Source organism: Scardinius erythrophthalmus (genome assembly GCF_964197995.2).
Source record: "Scardinius erythrophthalmus genome assembly, chromosome: 13".
In the NCBI taxonomy this organism is placed as follows: domain Eukaryota; kingdom Metazoa; phylum Chordata; class Actinopteri; order Cypriniformes; family Leuciscidae; genus Scardinius; species Scardinius erythrophthalmus.
This window is the reverse complement of record NC_138233.1, coordinates 19,911,336-19,936,112: the sequence shown is the minus strand read 5'-3', so window position 1 is coordinate 19,936,112 and position 24,777 is coordinate 19,911,336. Positions and strand designations below refer to the sequence as shown.

At 37.9% G+C, this 24,777-nt stretch overlaps 2 protein-coding genes across 3 annotated transcripts in view; one reads left to right on the top strand and one right to left on the bottom strand.

Annotated features, from left to right (window-relative positions):
- The first annotated feature begins 2,694 nt into the window (after positions 1-2,694).
- f9a (coagulation factor IXa) lies at positions 2,695-6,468 on the top strand. Of its 2 annotated transcripts, none has more exons than XM_081382538.1 (8): positions 2,695-2,839; positions 2,988-3,163; positions 3,231-3,255; positions 3,425-3,538; positions 3,628-3,762; positions 3,952-4,190; positions 4,425-4,551; positions 5,160-6,468. In XM_081382538.1, the coding sequence occupies exons 1-8, from the start codon at positions 2,785-2,787 to the stop codon at positions 5,738-5,740; spliced, it is 1,452 nt and encodes a 483-aa protein (XP_081238664.1). In that variant the 5' UTR covers positions 2,695-2,784; the 3' UTR covers positions 5,741-6,468. The 2 variants fall into 2 exon arrangements, with proteins under 2 accessions (XP_081238664.1, XP_081238663.1); XM_081382537.1 differs by having other exon boundaries at positions 3,952-4,256.
- A 518-nt stretch (positions 6,469-6,986) lies between these two features.
- mcf2a (MCF.2 cell line derived transforming sequence a) overlaps positions 6,987-24,777 on the bottom strand; it is a 29,720-nt gene continuing 11,929 nt past the window's right edge. The window contains exons 10-30 of the mRNA XM_081382167.1: positions 23,857-23,976; positions 23,583-23,774; positions 22,678-22,869; positions 21,852-22,023; positions 20,696-20,778; positions 20,012-20,094; positions 19,135-19,201; positions 18,916-19,031; positions 17,265-17,334; positions 17,065-17,157; positions 16,884-16,976; positions 14,748-14,873; positions 14,455-14,676; positions 14,132-14,224; positions 13,602-13,680; positions 13,453-13,516; positions 11,802-11,902; positions 10,090-10,202; positions 9,894-10,006; positions 8,893-8,996; positions 6,987-8,789 (exon numbers count right to left, since the gene is read on the bottom strand). Coding sequence (XP_081238293.1) covers positions 8,749-8,789; positions 8,893-8,996; positions 9,894-10,006; positions 10,090-10,202; positions 11,802-11,902; positions 13,453-13,516; positions 13,602-13,680; positions 14,132-14,224; positions 14,455-14,676; positions 14,748-14,873; positions 16,884-16,976; positions 17,065-17,157; positions 17,265-17,334; positions 18,916-19,031; positions 19,135-19,201; positions 20,012-20,094; positions 20,696-20,778; positions 21,852-22,023; positions 22,678-22,869; positions 23,583-23,774; positions 23,857-23,976 — 2,337 coding nt within the window. The 3' untranslated portion in view covers positions 6,987-8,748. The remainder of the gene's footprint in view (positions 8,790-8,892; positions 8,997-9,893; positions 10,007-10,089; positions 10,203-11,801; positions 11,903-13,452; positions 13,517-13,601; positions 13,681-14,131; positions 14,225-14,454; positions 14,677-14,747; positions 14,874-16,883; positions 16,977-17,064; positions 17,158-17,264; positions 17,335-18,915; positions 19,032-19,134; positions 19,202-20,011; positions 20,095-20,695; positions 20,779-21,851; positions 22,024-22,677; positions 22,870-23,582; positions 23,775-23,856; positions 23,977-24,777) is intronic.

Here is a 24,777-nt window from a genome sequence, read left to right as displayed (position 1 = left end):
CGCTGTGCCCATTTCTTTTACTGTCTATGCATGATACGATGGACACTTTACCATCCCATGAGGCCACGGGAGAGGAATTGTGAATGGCAGTGAAGGGACGCAATTGACACTGGTATGTCACATGCAAGGGCGTAGATTTGGTTTGAACATTGGGGGGGTTGAAAAATTATTCTGCATATTTTTCATGTGATCATGGTATAAATATTGGGGGGGTTGTAATACATAGATTTAAATATTGGGGGGGTTATCTCCCCCCTCACCCCCCCACAAACTACGCCCCTGGTCACATGATAATGAGAACATGACGGATGTAGTACGTCCAGATAACAATCATACATACTTTTTAGAACATACAGTTTAGCAGTTGCGAAGTAATTACTTATTTCAAAATAAGTACCTAGCATTGTGTTATTTCGGACGCAGCCAGCAAGTGTGTCCCGTTGTGTAATGAAAAGCTCTTCACACCTTGACGTTTGTAACCTTAGCCGAAAAAAAACATAACGCTTAGCTACAGTAATGCTGTGGTACAGGGAAGGAGACCAGATGCGTTTTTTTTTTTTAATGGTTGTCAATGGAGGAAAGGCTTCACTACACTGAATAAACTGTTTTTTTTAGGAAATAGCTTATCGTTTAATGAATCGACAGCCCTTTGGCTAATCTTAAACATGTTTGCTATAAAACATCCATTTTATATTGATCTATTTTTATGTGTATAGAGTTTACACGAAAAAAAAAAGCTGTTCTATAAGAGAAGTCACGGGCTTGTGCGACAGGTAAGATTCTGTTTATGGCACTTCTCATTCATTTCTATGGTATCTGCAAACAGTGATTGATGGTTTCACAACTCTGAACGAAATTCAATGGCATCAAGGCTTTAATGCTGAAAAAGCTAGTCGAGTTCTTCAGACTTACTGAAGGTAGGCTAAGTGAGTTTGATCCTGGTTTAAGCTAAACTCTACAGACAGTGGCCCTCCAGGGCTGGATTTGAGGGAGAGAAAAAAAACCACATTAAATAATAGTAGGTACAACCCACTGAAGAGATGTAGCCTAAGTCTATCCCTCACAGCCCCGCTTTCATTACCGTTAAAAACCAAAGATGGCGCTGCTGTTGAATACGGTAAATTACACATCAGGCTACTGAATTCGTCTGAGGTAACTTTCTCTATAATCGATAACTGAGACGCGAGATGGCGGCAGTTGTGTTGTCTGAAACGGAACGAGCGAGTTCACGCCTCCGCGGACATGAACATAAGCGCTGCGCACCTAGATGGACACCGGGGATGGCGCGATGATGGGCCATCATTTATTCTTCATACTGGTTGTACTCCAAGGGTCACGGCCTCACGGGAGGCTGAAACGGCAGTGGAGCCTATCAGCATCTCGGGGCGCAGGCGGGAAAACATTTTGGACCAATCACAATCAAGAGTTCCAGAGCGCCATGGTAGTATCCTACACATTTTTCAAATTTCCTACACATTTTTCATCTTTACTTTTTATTAGTGTTGTCTGAATGTATATAGCTAGCTCTGCGTTCAGAATTCAGCTTCATTGACTGGTGGTGTTGGTTTTAAAAATGGCTGTGAATTCAAAGCTAACTGGGGGTAAAGCTTCTCCAAGCATTAAGTGCTGTAATGAAAAAAAGTTTTCAGTGATGTAACGTTAGTCATGCTGCTCTTATTGCTGTAATAACAGTCTGTTGATTGAGAGGCTGCGAGCCAAAGCCCATCACAGCAATGAAAAATCTCAGTTACGGATTGATTGGCACTCATACAGTGGGATTGATGACCAGTGTTAATTACTTAGAAATGAATAATTCAGCCTCGTAATGGATGGATGAAAACGAAGAGCCCACAGTCGATAAGAAAGCTCCATCTGAGAAGATAACAAATTCCCATGGGGAGAGAAGACATCAAGAGCACTTACAGTGAACTGAAGCGTAGACTGGGCCGATCTCCAACATGATTCAGCCCCGGCTCCCACAGTCCCAATACAGGGCCCATCTGTGTGTGGAGAAATATAGGCCTACACGATACACGATGTTGCGTACTTCATTGCATTATAGTGTCATCTCCTTTCTTTATTAGTGAAATAGGAAACCATTAAATGCTAAACTGTTTCAAGAAGTAAAAACTATCTTACAGTCACGTTATTGATCTAATCATTGGAGCAGCAGCGCCATCTGGTGGAGATTTGATTTTGAAACTTTGTCATGCCAAGGACTCCTGAAATAAAAATATAGGCTATTCCTAAAATATTGGCTAAAAACCCATGTATAAAATCCATCTATATTGTGTGGGAAAATATGAAATGTAATATTATAAATACTACAAAGTAAAACACATGTTATTAAATTTAAATATTTGCATTGGCATTGTACTAAAATAAATTATGTTAACAGCATATCTGAAATTTTCATATTACACTACTAGTCTTCATAAAGCAAAATAAAATAGTAAAAACGTAACGAAAAAAAAACATGATTATTTAAAACACTTAATTATTATCTAACATTAAATTTGACTGGACAACCAGTTTAAAAGTCAAGTACCCTGTATTTGAAAACATAATGATAGTAAAATGGTATTAATTTTCATTTTCATTATTAACTTTAATTGTGATTGTGAAATGTTCAGTAAAATCAGTTTTATTTTGTTCTACTTTTATTTCTGTCACTCAAACAGCATGTCCTGTGCCAGTGTGGTTGACGGGTGTACTTTGGAGCGTAGGATCAGGTTATTTGTCAGCTCACTGCGGAATAATAAGGGACTGAATTTAGTTTGAAACATGGCTTCATTCATTCTTGTTCTTTTCCCATATATTTTGCTGCAGGCCTTCGCAGGTAAGACCTACACAACTATTTACCTCATAAACAGACTTCTGAAAGACTTGGCATTTGCCTTGTGACTCTCTGAGGGTTAATAATCAAATTGACTCGTACGCTTTCAGTAGTTCTCCTCTAGTAAAGATTCTCTCAAACTCTGTAACAGCCCCAGGTTCAGTGTTCTTAGATGGGGAGAAAGCTGACAACATTTTGTGGAGACGCAGACGAGCAAACACAGGACTGTTTGAGGAGTTTCTGAAGGGGAATGTGGAGAGGGAGTGCATGGAGGAGAAGTGTGTCCTGGAGGAGGCCAGAGAAGCCTTTGAAAATGATGAAAAGACAGTGAGTAGACAAGTTGTGGTTCGTCATTTGTCATTGCACTGTGTAACACGGCAAATGTGTTTTTCAGATGGAGTTTTGGGCGGGTTATGTTGGTAAGTCTGTTAAATCATTAACTTTTATATTTACTTAAACTAGTGGAGATAAGTTTTGATTTCTGCTGCACCTAAAGACAAACAAATTATTGTAGGTTATAATATTTGAACTGGATGTTAATACCTTATGAAAAAATACCAGTTGTTGACAAATGATCCTGTTTGTTAGACGGGGACCAGTGTAAATCATCACCCTGTCAGAACCGAGGAACATGTGAGGACCAGATGGGCACATACACCTGTAACTGTCTGCCAGGCTTTGTCGGACAAAACTGCGAAATAGGTTAGACAGGATCTCGCTTTCCTCAAGCGCAGTTTGAGTGCACCGTGCTCCCAACGTTAAAAGATGTTTTGTTTTGTTCTGTTTCTCAGTGACTGCCAAAAAGTGTGATGTTGATAATGGTGGCTGTGAGCATTTCTGTGTTCTGCTGGAGTCTCGCGGGACAGAATGTCAGTGTGCGTCCGGATACAAACTCACAGAAGACGGATTCGAGTGTGAGCCTATAGGTGATTTATTTACATCTTTTGTCCTGATTGCTCCAAAAAACATCTCAAAGAGCTACTTTCATTCTTAAAGCTTCTCATATACAGTATTATATGACGAAATACCAGAAGTGGCATTTAGAAAGACACAATTTCAGAGCTTGCAAAACATTTCAGAACAAAACATGTTTGTGTTTTTGTATGTGTTACCAGTGAAGTTCCCATGTGGCAGACCTAGTAAACCAGCTATGAAAACTTTTGCAAGTGGCGCCACCTCTGTTACGAACACATCTGCACAGTCTTCCAATAGGACAATCAAATCCACATCCAACATACTCAAACCGGACAATCAGACAATCCCCACAGATTCTAAACCGAAAGAAGGGAAAATCTTGTCATCTCGTGTTAAACTGCCTAAGTGGACTTTTGATGAGTATTTGACGTCGCCTACAGTAAGTGCTCCAAAAAGCCGTATTGTTGGTGGAAATGCGGCCTTACCTGGAGAAATCCCTTGGCAGGTAAATACTGTAAAGCTGAGGTGTTTTAACGGTCAAAAAATGTCATCTAGGAGTATAAAAAAAAGAACCAAGGAGTAAATTATGGAGTTACTTGTGTATCTACTACAAACCAATCTGTTTATGCACCAAAAATGATGTAATTTATCCCAGTTGACTGCTGATCTATAGGTGGCGCTGGTGTCGCGCTCAACGCAGCAGGTGTTCTGTGGAGGCTCCATTCTGAACCCGTTATGGGTCATCACTGCAGCACACTGTCTGCTAGGGATCCAGAATGGATCCTTCTTCATCAGAGTTGGTAAGACAACAGAACAACAGCAGGATTTTACAGCCAATGAAACATATTAACATAAATTGACATATGGTGCCAAGTACTATGCTTAATATTTAAATATATAACATAAAATATGTAAAAAGTATACAGTACATACCTACAAATAATTAAAATACAATACAAAATTCAAAATGAATTTATAATTTATTTAATAAAATATATTAAAATAGAAAAAAAGTAACACTGTTTTATATACTATAGTAATAACTATAAATTATGCATAATTACACATGCAACTGACCCTAAACCGACTCTTTAGTAAGTACATGTAGTAAAACACTACTCGGTACTTAAATGTGTAATTACACTGTAACAAGCACACATTAAAATAAAGTGTAACCAAAAACTTATTTTAAATTGTAATAATATTCCACAATATTACTGTTTTTACTGTATTTTTGATCAAATAAATGCAGCCTTGATAAGAATAAGAGACTTAATTCCAAAAACATGATCTTATGCAGCTTTGCTTATCAGATAAATGTAATATTTTACAAATCTTTTGATATTCTAACTGAAATGTTACTGATTAAAGACCAGTCATTAATAATATTAACAACCATGTTTCACAGGGGAGCATGACGTCTCCAAGACTGAAGACACAGAACAGAATCTGGACGTCACCCGTTTAATCTGTCATCCCCGTTATGACTCCAAGTTAAGCCTCTACAATCATGACATTGCCTTGTTGCGGCTGCGCACCCCCATCCGGTTTACTCCAACGGTACGTCCCATCTGCCTGGGACCCATGCTCTTCTCCAACTCACTGCTGCAGTCCGGATCTCTGGCCACTGTCAGCGGCTGGGGACGTCTACGCTTCCAAGGACGAAGTCCAGGGATTTTACAGAAGGTTGAATTGCCTTATGTGGACAGAACTGCATGTAAGGAAAGCAGCAGTGACCAAATCACATACTTCATGTTCTGTGCGGGATACTCTGATTCTCGTAAAGACGCCTGTCAGGGGGACAGCGGAGGACCTCACGCCATGCGCTTCCACAACACCTGGTTCCTCACAGGCATTGTCAGTTGGGGAGAAGAATGTGCTAAGAAAGGGAAGTATGGTGTGTACACACAGGTTGGGAACTATTATCGTTGGATACAACATGTGATGGGTGTTACTAAGGGAGCACTGCTTACAAATGTAGACCAATGATCTTTAGTTCTCTTTAAGTCTCAGACATAGAGAAAGCAACATTCAACATTCAGGATTGATAATTAAGTTGATGTTTGGCTAATCAAGACAAATAAAATGTTTTGATTGTTCCTAATCCATTGATCCCATTGTAATGGATAGCAATCATGCTCCGCCTCTTAAGACCTGGCTGGCCAATGAGATTCCATCATTAAAGCCCTGCAGCATTTCATCAATTATGCATGACTTAGTGTCTTCACTGTCCCTTAAGGACATTTAATAATCGATAATTATACTCAGAAAGGAAACAAAATGCAGCCCATCAGGCTTTGAACTGCCACCGCATTAAGAGGGAAAACTAGAGGAGGGTGAGGGAGGGATAACTTTAAATATCTGACACCAGAAACCTACTTAAGATTTCAACAGCGTTTTTAAAAAGACCCGTGCCCTAGTTCTGAAAATCACTGGATCTTACCCAAAAACTCTGGAGGCATCGGATCACTCACATCTCACCTGTGAAAGATCCTTTCATCATTCGACGCCAGTCTCTGAGAAAACACTGTTTATGATGTATACGTGTCTTTGACTCTAATCCTAAGAAGTCTAAAAATCTAGTAGTTGTAAATTAAACTATTATTATATACACTACCGTTCTAAAGTTTGGGGTTAGTAAGATTTTAATTCATGTGTATTTTTTTTTTTTTTTTTTTACTTTTATTCAGTATGGACACAATAAACTGATTAAAAGTGACAGTAAAGACATTTATAATGTTACAAATTATATCTATTTTAAATGAATGCAGTTAACAACTTCATATCCATCAAATAATCCTGGATTTTTTTTATCATGATTTCCACAAAAAAATATGCAGCACAACTGATTTCAACATTGAAAATAAGAAATGTTTCTTGAGCACCAAATCAGCACACTATGATGATTTCTGAAGGATCATGTGACACTGAAGACGTGGAAAACAATGGAAAACAGTTATTTTAATATTTCACAGTACTAGTTTTATTTATTTTTTACTTTATTTTTATTTTAAATGCTGCCTGGGTGAGCATAAGAGACTTTCAAAAATAGAAAAAAAATCTTACCGAACCCAAATTATTTGAACAAAAAATGTATTTCTTAATTTTCCATAGGCTGTACAAATTTACAGTAAATATATCATTGTTACAAATACAATACAACAGTCAATACAGGTACATTCCTTTAAAAATAATAATTTAGAAGCCAGTCCCAAAAAACTAAAATCAGGATTAAGTGCTGTTAGATATACCGTAGGGTCCAAAGTCTGGGACCACGAGTGAAAATGCTTCTGTTTTGCATTATTTCTACGTTTAGACATATTTTGAGTAAAAAGTTGAACAGAAAATTTTACATGAACATAAAGGAAAAACCTGATGATCATGTTTAAATAATAATAAAAAAAATCATAGATTTTCAATGTGGTCTCAGACATTTGGACATGAATAAGCCTGTAAATATGCAAAACTGACAGTACATATGGCTAAAGGCCTGTTCACAGCAAGGATGATAGCAATAACGATAACGATAAAGATATAGTTCTAAATATAAAAAGAATAGCAGAGTCCACACCATAAAGATTACGACACAGAGGAACGATATTGTTGGAATCACTTTCAGATTATTATTTTTTAATTTTTTTTTATTTTTTACAGCTGATGAACAATAGAAACAATGATAGCCAATCAGAATCCATCCTGCTTTAAAGAGCATTAAAGCGGCAGACGAGAAGATTGCAGGGCGCGCTTGAAATAAACAAAACGACATCGTCCGTTGGTGTGTACGCTACTATAGTTATCGTTCTTGATGTGAACAGGACTTAATACAGCACAGGCACAGGCATCCTTTATGTGGCTTGATCCTGGAAGGGAACAACTTGATAGCCAAATTAATAACATAAGAGATATGTACTTCACAGCGTCTCCTGCTGCGACACACAGCTCATTTCCACTTCAAACGCTGGAATATCAAAGTCAGCCCTCCAACTGTGGGCCTGAGTTTATGTAGTAAATTCATATAAGGCTTCAATTAATATTTAATTAAGCATTCGAAACAGTGGGTATATTTAATGTTTGCTGTATGATCTCACTTAATAAGAAACCTCCACTAACACGGCTCTGATTTTGCAACAGCACGTGGCGCCATGCTTGTGACAAGAAACACACATGAGCTCTGCTCGCCCCCTCATGACTCATATTTGTGACTATAAAGTCAACATTACATGACGGCCCCCAGGTCTTCAAGCTGAGTAGATTCTGTTCCTGACAAGAGAATCTTACTAAATAAGAGAGGTAAGAACTGATGGCATGCAAAATTCAACTGGTTTAAAGCTGTAGAGAGACACAAAAGACCACAAATTTGTGTGACCTGAATAAAGTGCTTTGAAATACTTTTTTTTTTGTTTTTTTGAGGTAACTAGTGCACTACATTAAATTAAAGTGGGGAGACGGGCATTATGGCACTGCATGATTTGGCATTAAAGCTCTCAGGTAGAGCTCTGTTTGTTCAAACAGGATAAATACAACAATAGTAACAGACAGTACACGATAAATAACAGCACATACGCACAGTTTAAAAATCCAGGTCCGTTACGAACACAATGTTTTCATTGGCCAATGTTTTCAAGGGTGAAGACAGCCACAAAGCCACATAAGAAGAGGTTTTGATGGGCCTTGATCATTAAAAAAACTGTCAAGTCTACTGGGACAATCCCAGAGTCAGAATGTTCTAGGCTTCACGTAGTCAGGAGGACTGAAGTGCTTAGGCGTAGGACTGATCTTTAAGAGCGCTCTCTGGGTATTCTGAAATGATGATCTCTTGTAAGGTGTAAAAAACCCCAATATGTATTTTGTATTTTAGTAGTGTCTGATCGCAGTGACGATCAGAACAAGAACGTTGAAATACAATCCTGCTGGTCAAGTCTGAATCCGTGTCGTCACGTCCAATATGAGCTACCAAGTGTGAATGTGAAGGTCCAATATAGCACTAGATGATTTCTTCACGGCGAACTGAGCTTCCGCGCTTTACGATTCCCTGGATCTGCAGAGAAGATAGGACAGCATGGATCATATGCAGCAAGGAAGCTTTCGTCTCTTCAGAGAACTACACTAAACGAGCAGCAAACGTCCAAATAGACTCTCACCTCCAAGCCGGTTGGAGTGATTCTTGATGCGGTCTCCCAGAATGCCCTGCAGGTTGGCAGTAGGGATACGGCCTTCTTGTCTGCGACTCAGATTCTTCACCAGCCTGTGACAGTTCACAACTAAACTGATTCACACCAAACTAACATTTATAGCCACTTTAGTGTTGTGAAATTGTTTTTTTTTTTAACTACTGTAAGCCAGTTAATGAAATAATATGGTTAAGAACTATAGTTGCTACGGAAATCATTTTGACCTATAGTCAAAGCTTATGGAGTGTATAAAAGCAGAAATGCGAATACTTTTTTTTTTGTTAAAGCACTTGCATGAATTATCTGTAAAGTTCAGGGTTTTGCACCATTCAGAATTGAGAATTCCTTTTGAATTCAATTCCTGGATTTGAACTAAATCTAAACTGAGTGAACAAACAGGGTTTTGATTTTTTTGAATGTTAGGAAGTAGAATTAAAATAAATTAACATTTATATAACTGCATTTTTTTTAACTAGTGAAGCAACTTTGAACTTTAAAAAGGAATCTAATTCTTTAATTCAGAATTTTGCAATAAACCCTTTGCCCAACCCTTGTTAAAATTGTTCTTTTTGATAATAGGACTACATTTCTCACAATGCTTCACATTTTAACACTTTTTTTTTTTTTTTTTTTTACACATTGAAAATCAAATTCATGATTCTGTTGAGTTCAAATGGATAGTTCACCCTGAAATTTCTGTCAATTTTTACTAACCCTCATGTTGTTTAAACCTGTATGACTTTCCTTCTGTGGAACATAAAATATGATGCATTTAATGACTGTTGGGAACCAAACAGTGACTATTAATTTGTCATTGTATGGACAAACATTGAGGCATTTCTCAAAGTATCTTGTTTTGTTTTCTGCAAAGAAAGTCGTATAGGTTTGGAATGTTTCATTTTCCGATGAACTATTCCTTTAAGTGGCGTTTGACCCAGAATATCCCTTTATATTCCCCACACATCACTCACCACTGGCCATCATTTTCCTCATGCTGTAGTTGTATGATATCACCACACTTAATGATCAAGTTATCCAGCCCGGTTTTCTTCCAGTCGACGAAGGCTCTATATCTGCCTGGAACCTAAAACAAAAGTGAAGGCTATAAAAAAAACTCACCCTACACGAGTTAGCACATCTGAAATAAGTGAGTGTGGGATGTCTCACCAGATGAGCGGCGTCCTCCTCCTCAGTGTCAGACGGGTTAGAGAGGCTGTTTGCTCCACTCCAGTCCTCCAGACCTTCACAGATATCTACAGAATAAGGTGCACCCGGCCAGCCTACACAAACACACCGCACGCATGCTTCAGTGTAAACCCTTGCATTCTGATTCATGAAACACATTCAAAATTCAATATACAGTGTCTGATTAACTGATGCTGACAGCCTGCGCCAGCTTAGAGATCATGTATGTGGGTGGAGAAATCACATGCTCCTTCATGTTTACTGCTTGTGTGTGGCTTTGAGCTTTGGCTTGAAGTTTGTGGTGATGGGGATAAAGGTTTTACACTGAGTGTGATGTCTAGGATCAGCATTTATACAAACTTACCTTACTTTTTTGGTAAGTACTTACAATTAAGTTTGTACAATAAGACTACACTTGCACTGTGTTGGCCTAATGCATTCATGTCTGCATTGTATACTTAAACAGCATACTTAAAGGGTTAGTTCACCCAAATAATGAAAATTATCCCATAATTCACCCACAAGCCATCCTAATTATATATGACTTTCTTCTTTCAGACAAACACAATCAGAGTTATATTAAAACACATCCTGGCTCTTCCAAGCTTTATAATGGGAGTTGATGGTACTTTAGATTTTGAAGCCCAAACAAATGCATCCATCTATCATAAAAGTAAGCCATATGACTCCTGGGGATTAATAAAGGCCTTCTGAAGTGAAGCGATGCATTTTTGTAAGAAAAATATCCATATTTATAACTTTTTAAACTATAATCACTGGCTTCCGGTAATGGCCGTACACGAGTCAGAAGAGTGACCTCTGACCCGACGCATGACGTATTGACGAATGCGGAAGCACAAAGGATAGAGCAAAACAAAACACCGGTCACAAATGAGAAGTCTAAAATGAGAATTTTTAAAGAGAAATGATGAAGAGCTTAAGTTTGTTGCCCAGCCCTATATTTTTGAACCGCGAGAGGCGTCTACTCTCACCTTAGCTTAGCTACACCTACGTCATACGCCAGAACTCGACTCTCTCGTGAACGTGCGGACGGCCGTTACCAGGAAGCTAGTGATTACAGTTATAATTATGGATATTTTTCTTTCAAAAACGAATTACTTCACTTCATAAGGCCTTTATTAACCCCCAGGACCCGCATGGGTTACTTTTATGATTGCACTTTTTTGGACTTAAAACTCTAAGGTACCATTCATTTACATTATAAAGCTTGGAAGAGCAAGATTGTGTTTGACTGAAAGAAGAACATCATATACACCTAGGATGGCTTGAGGGTGAATAAATTATGAGATTCACGAGTTCACACTTACAAATAAGTCAGATAGAATAAATGCGTATTTGGCGTGCTGTCCGAGGAGAGGGCTCCTGGCTCGGTATTCGGCCCGAACCCAGAGTACTCCCCCCGTATTCCTGGCTGTGAAAGAACAAGCCAAGAGTGAGGAGTCGGGGTGGTGGAGGGATGCTGAAAACTGTCAAGGAAGTTAGATGAGCTGACAGAGTGAATATATATATGCTTCCTCTCATGTTGATAGGGTAGACATGGTAATTGTTTGATGAGTTGATTGATTACTTGATTATTTGAACGTGCTCCTCCCGAACTTTGTTAATAAAACATCATTAATTGTAATTTTTGGGTGAACTAACCCTGTGTATGTGTGTAAGTGTGTATTACTCACTGCGTCTGTTGCGCTGGTGCTGGCTAGAGCAGCTGAACGGGTCTGGACTGCTGTGGCCTGACTCAGTCCCCTCTGAGCTGACTGACGCTCTTTGCTGTTTGCTGTGGGACAAGAGCAGAGCATGAAGTGAATAAACAATTATTCACACATACTGTACACTATTTCTCATACATGAAACAGGAGCCAAACCAGCCATCAGCTCAGCACAAACCATATAAGAAGCTGGCAGATATGGACAGATGGCAGTAATTTCATGACTCTTTCATAACAGATGTGCTGATAAGGAAATGGAGAGAAAATAAAGAGATACGCTTTTGATTTATTGAGATACGACTCAACAGGCTGAGCTTGTTAGCATATCTGTCTCGATCGCAAAAAAAGGCCTGTCTTCAAAGCATTGTTCAACAGCCAAAACAATGGAGTCAAACTAAACTCTTCTGGTGTGTTCTCTTTTGTTTGCATGTCATGCAAAACAGATGCAGAGATGAGCTGGCAAAGCATCTGCCTGTTATATTGATGAGCAGGGCACTGCTGGTGAGATCGGAGGGGTTAGGTGTGTATGGAAGGGACAGCGATGGTGGTTAAAGCCCTGTATGTGACGGAGCACAGATCCCGCCTGCTTTACCACTGAGCGTCACTGTCGCTGGGAGGGGCGAGTGAGGCGTGGGCTCCGAGCGCGAAGGCACACACACACGCCCCCCGACAGGGACACAAGGTCCAGGCGGGGCAGGCAGCCCTTAAGAACGCCACGGGAAGGCCGCACGGCCCTGTGGGAGGACAGGCAACCACACACAGCGGCTTCATCCCCATCATCATCATCACAAATAATTTTTTTTCATACACTTTGACTTAGGATTTGTTCAAATAAGACAACCTGAATGTGTATGGGTTCCATATATGTAAATACAAGAAATATGTCAGGCTTACACACAGGGTCCAAAATTAACTAAATAAAAAATAGCATCTATCTATAATATCTATCATTTTCTGTTTTAAAATCTTAAAATCATTCTAATATGCTGATTTGCTACACGAGAAACATTTCTTTTTATTATCAATGTTGAAAACAAGTTGTGCAGGATTCCTTAATTAATAGAAAACTCAAAGGAACAGCATTTATTTAAAACAGAAAACGTATGTAACATTATAAATGTCTTTACTCTCACGTTTAGTCACATTGTGTCCTACTTACTGACCCCAATCGTTTGAATGTGTATATATACAAACATATATACAGCATATATAATAAATATAAAATAAAATAAAATATAATTTGAGTAATATGTAATATAAATATGAAATGTAAAACTAACAATTTATGATAAAACTGCACACTCATTTAACATTTATTGCAGGTAAAATTTCTCAATTCACAAAAGTTGCATGTAATTTAAAAAAAAAAGTAAATTTTGGACCCTGCTTACACATGTATTGCTAAAGCAGGGGCTATAAAAGCAGGGATGGTACAATAAAAGCTATTGGCAGGATTCTGGGAAGGAAATGTCATGTAAGAGATCTAACAGCTAAAAGCAGCAAAAAAGCTGGTCTAAGCCAAAGGGTCAAGGAGAGAGAGTGATTGGTGAGTGTTGAATATGAGGGATTAGAGAGGGGGGCTCAGGGATAGTGTTTTTGCACATTAGTGGACTCTTACCTCACGGAGAGGGGAGGAGACATTTGCATCTGCTCTGAGACTGCAGCAGAGTGACACAACTCCTCTGGACCAACGAGAGAAAATGACATTACTCAGAGGACTTGTGGAGGAATAACAGTGACATTTTATCATGGGAAATGTGTTGAAACCTTTGAGTTGCTTCTGCTGGTTGGTCAGAATCTTTCTGATCTCGTTCAGCCAGGCGATCTTCACCTCCACTGTGGGTGCCTATGGGAAGTTTTTGCATATCTATGTATATAATAGTAATCATTATCACAGTCCATTAAATAATAACATTTTTTAGTTTGTTTGTAGCTATCTCATTCATTTTAATTTGATCTCATTTTTGTATTTACTTTTGATTTATTTTGTATTTGTATGAGTAGCATATGAGAAAGTCAAATACATAATACTGTATGTTTGAGCATTCATTTCTGAATATTATGTCAGAAAAAGGGGGCGGTTAGAAATGGTCTATTGACTGTGAATCATGTTTTTATTTGAAGCTTGATAAATGTGTAAGAAGTTCTCTAGGTTTCATTACTTTGCATTTGGACAACAGTTACACTGCAAGTTTTGGTTTGACGGATCTAATTGAAATGATAACCTCTATGAAAACGAGTTGAGAGACTGCAATTGCATTCATTTTTGAATGAACTGTCAATTTAAACATTCTTACCTGTATCACATAGACTTCCTCTCTGCCACTGTACCAGATCTCAAACTTTTTCACATCTCCTTTGACGTTCTCGGTAATGCCTACTGCACTCATCTGCATCATAAACACATCATTTTATACTCACAGTCAGATACATAGATACCTCCTGTATAAACATTTCATTTCCTGTGACATCCTGTGACATACAGTATAACTTCATTTTAAAAACAAGGAGAGAATGTTGCCAGGAACAAACCTGCTGATATGCATCTATGCATGCACATGTGATGCCTCCAGGGCCTCCTGGGTTTGTATACGTGCTCACAGCAGGAAGTGTGCCATACCTTAAGACAGTGCTTGAAGCTGTAGGAGGGAGTTTTGTCAGCGTTCTCTCCGTGTTCCTCCCGCCGCTTGCAGAAGAGCAGTGCGTGCTCGTGCAGGAACAGGTGTCGCTGCATGGGCTTGAAGCGGGCCAGTTCCTTCACGCGGGTCGGACCCTTCTTATGACTAATCCACACACTGAAGGAGCCTTGCATTAGCACACGGCCCAGATCGCTGAGATCGCCCTGCAACAAACAACATGTTAACTAGGCATTGACACACACAGACACTCACATCAAGTTGGTAAAAATGTCACCTCATATCCAGTGATGGCAATCTGATGCATTGAGTCATTGACTGACTTCAGCAGGTCCAGCATGGCTGCTAGCGCCCCCTGCAATTCAGAAACTCTCTCACAGCCTGAGCTGTACTTCAGAAGCTCCTGTTATCAGACACAAACAATTCCTGATTTCATTATTGACAAAAAGTTGCTTGCTAGTGTTATTTGATTTAGCTTTTATTTTTGTATTTTTAGTTTTTGTTAATTTTAGTTTAATGGGTTAGTTCACCCAAAAATGAAAATTATGTCATTAATGACTCAACCTCATGTCGTTCCAAGCCCGTATGACCTCCGTTCATCTTCGGAACACAGTTTAAGATATTTTAGATTTAGTCCGAGAGCTTTCTGTTCCTCCATTGAAAGTCAATGGACGGCATACTGTCCATGTCCAGAAAGGCAATAAACACATCATCAAAGTAGTCCATGTGACATCAGTGGCTCAATCTTAAGTTTATAAAGCGACGAGAATACTTTTTGTGCACAAAAAGTAAACAAAAATAACGACTTTATTCCACTATTCATTTCCTTCTCTCTGGGCCTCGAGCTATTTCATGTAGTGTTTTTGCGCAGCGCGTCTATGTTGTACGTCACACGTAGACTCACTATTGGCCGACGCTGGTCATGTGTGATGCGTGTGACGTACAACACAGACGCGCTACGCAAAAACACTACGTGAACTCACTCGAGGCCTAGAGAGAAGGAAATGAATAGTGGAATAAAGTCGTTATTTTTGTTTACTTTTTGCGCACAAAAAGTATTCTCGTCGCTTGATAAACTTAAGATTGAGCCACTGATGTCACATGGACTACTTTGATGATGTCTTTATTGCCTTTCTGGACATGGACAGTATGCCGTCCTTTGACTTTCAATGGAGGAACAGAAAGCTCTCGGACTAAATCTAAAATATCTTAAACTGTGTTCCGAAGATGAACGGAGGTCTTGCTGGCTTGGAACGACATGAGGATGAGTCATTAATGACATAATTTTCATTTTTGGGTGAACTAACCCTTTAATAATAGTGTCATTTCGTTATGTGCTTTGGTCATTTTATTATTTCTTTAAAATATTGCTATTTAGGTTTAATTTATTTTTAGGCCAGTTTTATTTTCTATTTAAGGTTATGGTTTTTAAATTTAGTGCTTCAACAAAGTTATTTCAGTTTATTGCTAAGGGAACATTTCTAATATTCTAATATTAAAATAAATATGTATAATATTTCTATTTAATATTATTTCAATTATTTCAATGAACAGAAATGTTTTTAATAGTTTTAGCTAACAATAGTAACCCTTATTCTTTCATCATAGAAACTACACACTACTGGCTACTTTATTACGTACACCTAGCAAGTACTGGGTTGGACCCCCTTTTGCCTTCAAAACTTTTCCATGATATAGATTCAACAAGATCCTGGAAACATTCCTCAGAGATTTTGGCCCATATTGATATGATAGCATCACATATTTGTTGCACATTTGTCAGCTGCACATCCAAGATGTGAATCTCCCATGCCACCAAATCCCAAATGTTCTCTATTGGATTGAGATCTGTTGACTGTGGAGGCCATTTAAGTATATTGAACTCATTGTCATATACAAGAAACTAGTTTAAGATGATTTGAGCTTTGTGACATGGTGTGTTATCCTGCTGGAAGTAGCCATCAGAAGATGTGTTCACTGTGCCCATAAAGAGATGGACATGGTCAGCAACAATACTCAGATAGGCTGTGGTGTTTAAACAACGCTCAATTGGTACTACAGGGTCCAAAGTGTGCCAAGAATATACCCTCCACACCATTACACCAACAGCAGCAGACTGAACCATTGATATTGTATAAGGCAGCATGGATCCATGCTTTTCACACTGTTTACGCTAAATTCAGGCCTAAACAACTTGAGCAGTTGAACAGGTGGCTGGTGAGAGTATTTCTTGGTGGACTAAAATGACAAGATTGCAGGATGATATGATACCAATTGCAGTTCACAGTAACCTTATCCCAGACAACCTTTTCAAGCACACTGAGGTGTACAATTTTCTGGTCAAATGGACTTGGCACCAAAATATGTACTGTAGTGTGAAAGCGTCCTATTTGTATTCAGCTAAAGTTCACACCTTTAATAGGAGTTGATATTTCGTAAGGCGCTGGACTGGTTTCAGCAGGTATGAGTCAAGAGCAAGTTTATGTTCCAGCTTCTTTTGGCACTCCTGAAACACAAAGCACACATCTCAGATTTTTCTAGATGCATGCCAGTGAGCTGCAAGTACGTTTATAGATGGAGATGGTTTTTATTACCTGGAAGAACGGACAGTCAGAGAACTGCCTCCATAAGGACTCAGATCGAGGCTTGTTTTGACAGTAACATTCATATAAATGAAAATGGTCTTTCTGAAAATAGACAGATATTTAATGTTAGATCTGTTTTGTGAAAAAACGAGTAAAGACATGAACACTAACCTCAAATTATTCTCATATGGTGTTTTAAACTTCCTCACCCGTTCCAGAAAACATGCCCCTACTGCCTCTGGACTCTCTAGACAACTTTCCAAATCCTGTAGGAAGACACTGGAAAACAAAAGACATATACATACATATATATACATATAAAATGTTATATATTTCAACAAGGCAAGAAATATAAAGAAATAAATGTTTGCTGTGTATAGCCTTATAATCCTTTTGAAAGGTAGTGTATGTGTATTGTATATGTGTATTGTGTGTTGATATGTATGTACAAATCATATATGTTCTACAACTAGTGTGCTTTACATATATATATATTTTATTAAAGTTTCACTCTTTAGTGTCACGTGATCCTTCAGAAATCATTCTGATAATATGCCGATTTGGTGATTTTTAACTGTTTTTATTATTATTTTCAATGATGTCAGGATTCTTTGATGAATAGAAAGTTGAAAAGCATTTTCAAAATAATAAAATAATTTGCAACATTATAAATGTCTTTACTGTCACTTTTTATCAATTAAATGCATCCTCTCTGAATAAAAGTATTTTTTAATACTTTTTAACCTTCTTTAAATGTTTCTTAAAAAAAAAAAAATTTTTGAATGGTAGTATATACATTTTAAATATTATTATATATTTAACCACATCCTTTAGTATCTCATTAGTATATGTTTCTAACCACAAAATGTTTTCTTGTTTTAAACATAAATCTGATGAAAAAATAAATAAAAGACACTTAATTCAAAATATATTCACTAAAAACTCTAAAAGTCTTTATCTTAAAAACGATTTTGCTTCTCAAGTAAATTTATTTTGTTGTAAGGATGTTTAGCTTTTTTTTTTTACTGGAAAACAAGGCAAGAAATATAAAGAAATAAATGTTTGCTGTGTATAGACTATAATCTTACTGACTTTTGAAAGGTAGTGTATGTGTATTGTATATGGTGTTGATATGTATGTACAAATCATATATGTTCTACAACTAGTGTGCATTACATCAAGTATGCACTACAATTAGTATGTATTAAATAAAATTTACACTACAAATGCATAGTTATTAGTATATATTATATTTATATTAATAAATATGCAATTACAATTAGTATATATTCAATGTAATATTCACAACAAATATGCACTATGCAATATCTAGTACATATACATAATTTAGCAACTATTTCGGTTCCCCAGTCGCACTATGCCTATTTCCGTCTCAGTAATAGATAAGACTGACTGACACTCAGTGAGGGGTCACAGCTGTCTATCAGAGCCCCCGCTCTGCTGATGCGCTCCCTTCCAGCTGAGCTCTCATTGGCTTAATCAAATCCTTATTTGACCAACAGCCATTTAGCTGTAATTAAAGTTCTTTAATTGGCGTAACGACTTCCTGCAGTCAACCAATTTGGCAATTTGCCTCACCCGGGGATGAAGACCCAGCAGGCAAGACAGGTTTCAAAGCCGCTGACAAACACAGCTGCATAAACCGATAAGTTTTATTTAAAATAAGATGTTTCATGAAGGTGTCTTGAAGTCAAAACTGAGAGTGTGCAGTTGTGTCTGACTTGCTTTATCTCACAGCAAACAGAATCATATTTCCGTCTGAAGTTATTGTTAACATTTTGCTCCTGCCGTTAGCAGCGTTATGAAGTTCTCTGTGTGTGTGACTGTGTGTGGTCTTGCCTGCTGTGGAAGTTGTATATATCAGGCAAGTTTCCAAACAGCACATCTCTCTTGTTGCGAAGACTTGTTGGCAGGACCGAAGCAAGAGACGGATTGTCCATTTCAGCCCTGTAGCCCTGCAAAATGTAGTGAGAGATCATAAACAAATCCACAGCATCAATACAGTAAATTTAAACTCTATTTTCAGTGCCACAATCAGAAAAATGAAGGTCATCTTACCAGGAGCACCGCCAGCAGCTCCTCCACATAGATCCTCTCGGTCTCTATCAGCTCCTTCATCACATGTCTGGAGTCACACACATTCACAGGGTCATCAGACACGTAAGAGTGTCATTTAAAGGGATAGTTCACTTTGAAATTAAATTTTGGTATGTTTTAGCTTTTCCTCAAGGGGATCCAAGATGTAGGTGTCTTTTTTTCCGCAGTAGTTTCAATTTTGATATTTTTAGGTCAAACCGTTCTTGTCTGTCAGTCATATAATGCAGGTCTATGGTCACTGTCTCAAAGGGCATGCACAGCCACGTCCAAGTGATCTGAGGGCGCGCGCGCATCCTGGTGTGTGACGTGTACGCAGACTGGTGCATATATATACACTAGATGTCGCCTTAAAGACATTCGTTCCAATTAACTGCCGTAGCCAAGGCAACATCTAGTGTATATATCTATGCAGTCTGCGCACACGTCACACACCAGGATGCGCGCGCGCCCTCAGATCACTTGGACGTGGCTGTGTATAAGAGGTAAAAACGATATAAATACTGTCCGTTTTCTCACACAAACCGCTCGTTTCGTGTCTTAGGCCATCAATACTTACTTACATCAATACTTGTACTTACGATGGGGAATTGTTTAATTTGGACGATGGGGAATTGTTTTAATTTGGACTCTGTGCATGCTCTTTGAGACAGTGACCATACACCTGCATTATATGACTGACAGACAAGAACGGTTTGACCTAAAAATATCAAAATTGAAACTACTGCGTAAAAAAAGACACATACATCTTGGATCCCCTTGAGGTAAGCTAAAACATACCAAAATTTAATTTCAAAGTGAACTATCCCTTTAAACAGACTGTGTCAGACAGCAGACTCACCGTTTGAGCAGGTCAGTGCTGTCTTCTCCATCTATACTGTAGGGGAGAGGGCTGGCCATCTGATAATCATGAATCACCTCAATCTGACTCGCACAGAAAACACTAAATGATTTCCTGATGTTGATTTAATCAAACCACACATACTGCACATGTTGTCTGTATCTTTTCTGATCTTTATCATCTTTTTTCTATATGACAACCGAAATATTTCAGCGAACATTTCACAATTGATAAATACATTTACTTTTAAAGTTTTCTAAATACAAATAAAAATCACGATTAAATCACATTTTCAGATTTTTACCGGTTTAACGATTGTCAATTGTGAAATGTGTGATTTAATTGTGATTTTTAAATGTATTTAGGATACAAGCAATGCAATTATCCTTAGCAAAGCAAAAGTTTAAAATGGCACCATAATTTCCTCTACAGAGACTTACAATAAATCACAATAATACAAAAAATCATTTAAGATGTGAAGGAAATGAGTTTCAGACCAAAATTAAAGAATTCTACTGTGATTGGACAAACAAACATTAAACTAGTGAGAGAGTTTATTTTCTACAGTTGAAGAAACATCCATACATTGTATGTATTATGACATCTGTAGTAAATTCGGACCATTGGTAGTGAAAGAACCTTGCAAATGCATTTGTAAAGACCAAATGAAAAAGTACTGTTTACCTTCCTGCAGTTTGGGCTTTTCCTTGATGTTCTTTTGCCTGGCAGTGGAAGGTCAAAGGTGAACTTTAAACTGGAATTAAAGTCTGCTTTAAACAAGAAGAGCAGGTGGATACAACACAGAATCAACACTAAATTGTACGTTTCAAAACATTTGCAAGAAAAGCATCAGTCATTTTTTAAAGGTTGCATTACTAAAATAGACCAATGAGCACTAAACATTAACTTCCACAGCACTATGAACAATCAATTGATATCAACGAAGACATTCAGACATCTGACTTTGGAAGTAATTCAGAAGACAGCACCAGTTTATGACCTCTGTAAGTGAATAAAATCCACCCTAAAGCCCTTGTTTCAGCTACAGATCCTTCTTTACTTTGCGTTCCTGTCAGATCACTTTTGATGAGCTGTTATCCAGCTGTGCTGAAGATCACTGTGTGTCAGGTGAGCTCTGCACATCTCTATCGCTTCTTCCCTTGATCTCGCCATCTTAAAGTGCTTCAGCTCTCTAAAGAATACTGAGTGCCAGAAATCTCTCTCCTTTATCGTCTCCTTCACAATTAACTCATCCATAATTTTAACCTAAAATATATTATTATTCTGCAATCCAACTTACTTTTTCTCAGGACTGGTTAGCGAACATATTTAGAAGTTGCCATGGTCACTAATGACGTATACAGTTTAATGGTCATTACACAAAAAGTTCTGTCAGCTGAGATTTGACCACTACTGACCAATCAGAATGAATAAAATGTAATATTTGCATTCTGGGGTAAACAAAAAGTTATCCTTCCTAATTTACACAAAGGCTTTCATTTGACTGTAGGTCATAAAGAAAAAGCCTTTGTTGTGTGTCCCTTGAGTTAAAAATTAGCTTTAATGTGAATTGCAAATACACCCTATTTCACAACTTCCCAGGAAGTCTGCATTATCCGCAGGGATTTATTAGTAAGAAGTAGCAGCTGTGTAGTAGGTTGTTTGGCTGCTGTCTAGCTTCATCTCTCAGATATGAAACATGTAATGCAGAGTCTTGAGAAGGATGAACTATTTATAAGATTGTGAGAACTCATGGCTGAAAACATATTGAGGATAAGTGGACCTAAATCAAAGTATTTATTATAAAAATAGTCTTTTTCAAGGTTGTGCCGGCACATACCATGTTTGGGGGAGAAGAGGGGGGATTTCGAGCGTGGTAGGTTCTCTGGTCGAGGGGCCACCAGTTGAATTGGCCGGACGTGTTTGTGTGCCAGTTTCCTCAGGCAGTTCTGTCTGGACTGAATTAGAGCCTGCACAGAGCTATGCTTTTGAAACGTCTTCTCTATATGAGCCTGAAACGGCACAGACACACATAATTAGGCATTTACATTTATATACCGTACTGCCTAGAATGTAGCCAAAAGCCGCTTTTCCACCATCGGGCCAATACAAATACATCAGTCATCGCCTTGGTAATTCAAGAGTTTACAGATGGTATAAGATGTAAATAGCGACCGTGTTGTGAAGGATGATCAGATACTCCGCTCAAGAAGAAATCGCTTGGCAAGCTACTGAGAAACTGGCAGCCAGGCAACAGACAAGTAACCAATCCTGAGTGGCGATGTCACTACACACACAGTCTATCAGCCAACCAGGCTGAGAATTCCTGACTGAGAACAGTTTGTAATCTATATCTGGAACAGCATTATTATGGTTACTAATAATATATCTGGAACCGTTCCTTGCCATTCTTAGAACCGCTCAGCCCGAAGGAGGAAAAGCGGCTAAATATTCAAGACTGTGAAGTTACAAAAATCGAATTTTAGGAATTAGCCATTCAGAGAACCATTTTGAGCAATTGTTATTCTGAACATCAGCCAAATCAGTCATAAATACGACAGATACTGAACAATCAAAACTTTCAGCTTCAATCAAAAATTACTGTCTGTAGGAATTTACATCAAACAGCTGCTGAAACTGTCTTTTCGTAGTCTGTCAGTATTCACCTGTATATAAGGAGTGAGCACAGATTCATTCTCCAGAAAGAGCACATCCGTGCCTGCACCGAGGAGAGGTGGTGCCCCCTCCAGGAACTTCTCGATATCTCGAAGAGCTGACTGTGCACCCTCTTTAGACTGGAATTTATCCACCTGCTGATTGGCCAAGAGATAAGCACCATCATCACACCACCGCTGAGCCTGCAGGACAAAAGATATTACAAATCCATAAAGATCAAGACACTGGAAAATTGTCAAATATATACACCCTTAAAAATAAAGGTTCTTTATTGGCATTTATGGTTCCATGATGAACCTTCAACATAAATGGAACATTTTCATTGGAAGAAAGGTTCTTTATTGTGGATAAAAGCTCTTAAGATTATTCAAATGTTCTTCACACTAAGAAATTTTTGCTTCAGAACAATATTTAAAATGATATCTTTATCGTTACAGAAATCATCCTTGTTGTGAATTGGCCTTTATCCGGCAAGGACGCATTCAATTGATTAAAAGTGACAGTAAAGACATTTATGTCACAAAAGATTTCTTTTTCAAATAAATAAATAATATATCAGAGTTTGCACAAAAAATTTAAGGAGCACGTCTGTTTATATAACATTGATATAATAAGGATCATGTGATACTGAAGACTGGAGTACTGATGTTGAAAATTCAGCTTTGCCATCACGGAAATAAATAAAAATATATTAAAACAGAAAGCTGTTATTTTAAATTGTAATAACATTTCACAATATTACTGATTTTACTTTATTTTTGATCAAATAAATGCAGACACAATTGATCATAAAAGACTTTCAAAATGATTTAAAAAATCTTAACAACCCAATTTTTTTTTCATAACAGTAAATGAGATCCTGTAAATAAATTAAAGAGGGAATGTGTTATCCCACCTCTTGGAGGCGACGCAGTAGTGTCAGTGCTTGTGTCAGTGAGTTGCTTTTAGTACTGAGGGCAGAGGTCAGGGTGTCACACTGATGTCTGAGTTCATTACAGCGCTGGATAATCAGAGCCATGGCATAGTGGTGCCCAGCAGCCAGCTGATGCCCGTGCAGGATAAGAACCTGAGCCCGACTCATCTCCTCCTAAAACACACACTGCTGTCAGAAACACCAGTATATTTGTGACTGCATGTACAACATGAACAGGGTGGCATGATGCAGATACCTGCGCACGTTTTTCCAGACTGTCCAACTCTCTGACGGTCTGCTCTGTTTGGGACAGGGATTCTCCTGTGACACTTATCTTCCTTTCCTGTGCTCTAAATTTCTCTAAAGAGCTCTCCATCTGACAGAAAGAGAAAATTTGTTAAAATACCTTCAATGATTCTTACTATTATCACAGAAGGAAAAAATGATCAATCTCTCTTTTCTTTACTTTTACTCTTTTACTCTTGTAAGATAAATTGCTCGTGTTTGTTGCAGGGGTGTAGAAAAGAGTTGAAAAGCAGGGCAAGATTCCAGAATTTGTAACTGAATAATTAATATAATGCAGTTTTACTATTATAATAAAAACTATCCGCATTTTAGAATTTTATTTATTTATTTATATTTATTTTTGCATGACGCATCATTGGTTGAATACAGCACCATGTTAAATTCAGTGGAACAAAGTGATTTTGTGAATTCTTTCCTCATACATTATATACAATATATTATTTTAGATTTACTTATTGCCTGGCCATGTCACACTGTATAAACACTCCGGTACTGTTTACTATGGTTTTGCTCCATTTTATAAAAAATTAGCAAGATGTTTATAGAGTGCTGTGGGGATTACGTATTTTATAAGACAAAAACTGAAAACGAGTTCTGGTTCCATCGTCCCGAAGTCAATGGGTTTTTGTAATGGGATTTTGGTTAAAAGCCTGAAATAAAGTTTGTGGTGAATACAAACTCAATATATTTTCATCAGTGTTATATTAACTTCAGGGTTGGCCTAAAAAATATGCCAACTCTATTGCAAGGCATTAAGTATTAAGCAATTGTCCTGGTATACAATGCCAAAACTAAAAAAAATATTTGAATAAAATGCAAACTCTTGCCTTGGCAGATCAAAATTACCCAGAATATGTGGATATGATCAGAA

Excerpts from the sequence above, each read along its gene's own strand:
- f9a (XM_081382537.1), top strand. The coding sequence starts at position 2,785 with ATGGCTTCATTCATTCTTGTTCTTTTCCCATATATTTTGCTGCAGGCC. Across the intron at positions 3,539-3,627 it reads CGGACAAAACTGCGAAATAG|TGACTGCCAAAAAGTGTGAT; the intron begins GTTAGACAGGAT and ends TCTGTTTCTCAG. Across the intron at positions 4,257-4,424 it reads CTGGAGAAATCCCTTGGCAG|GTGGCGCTGGTGTCGCGCTC; the intron begins GTAAATACTGTA and ends GCTGATCTATAG.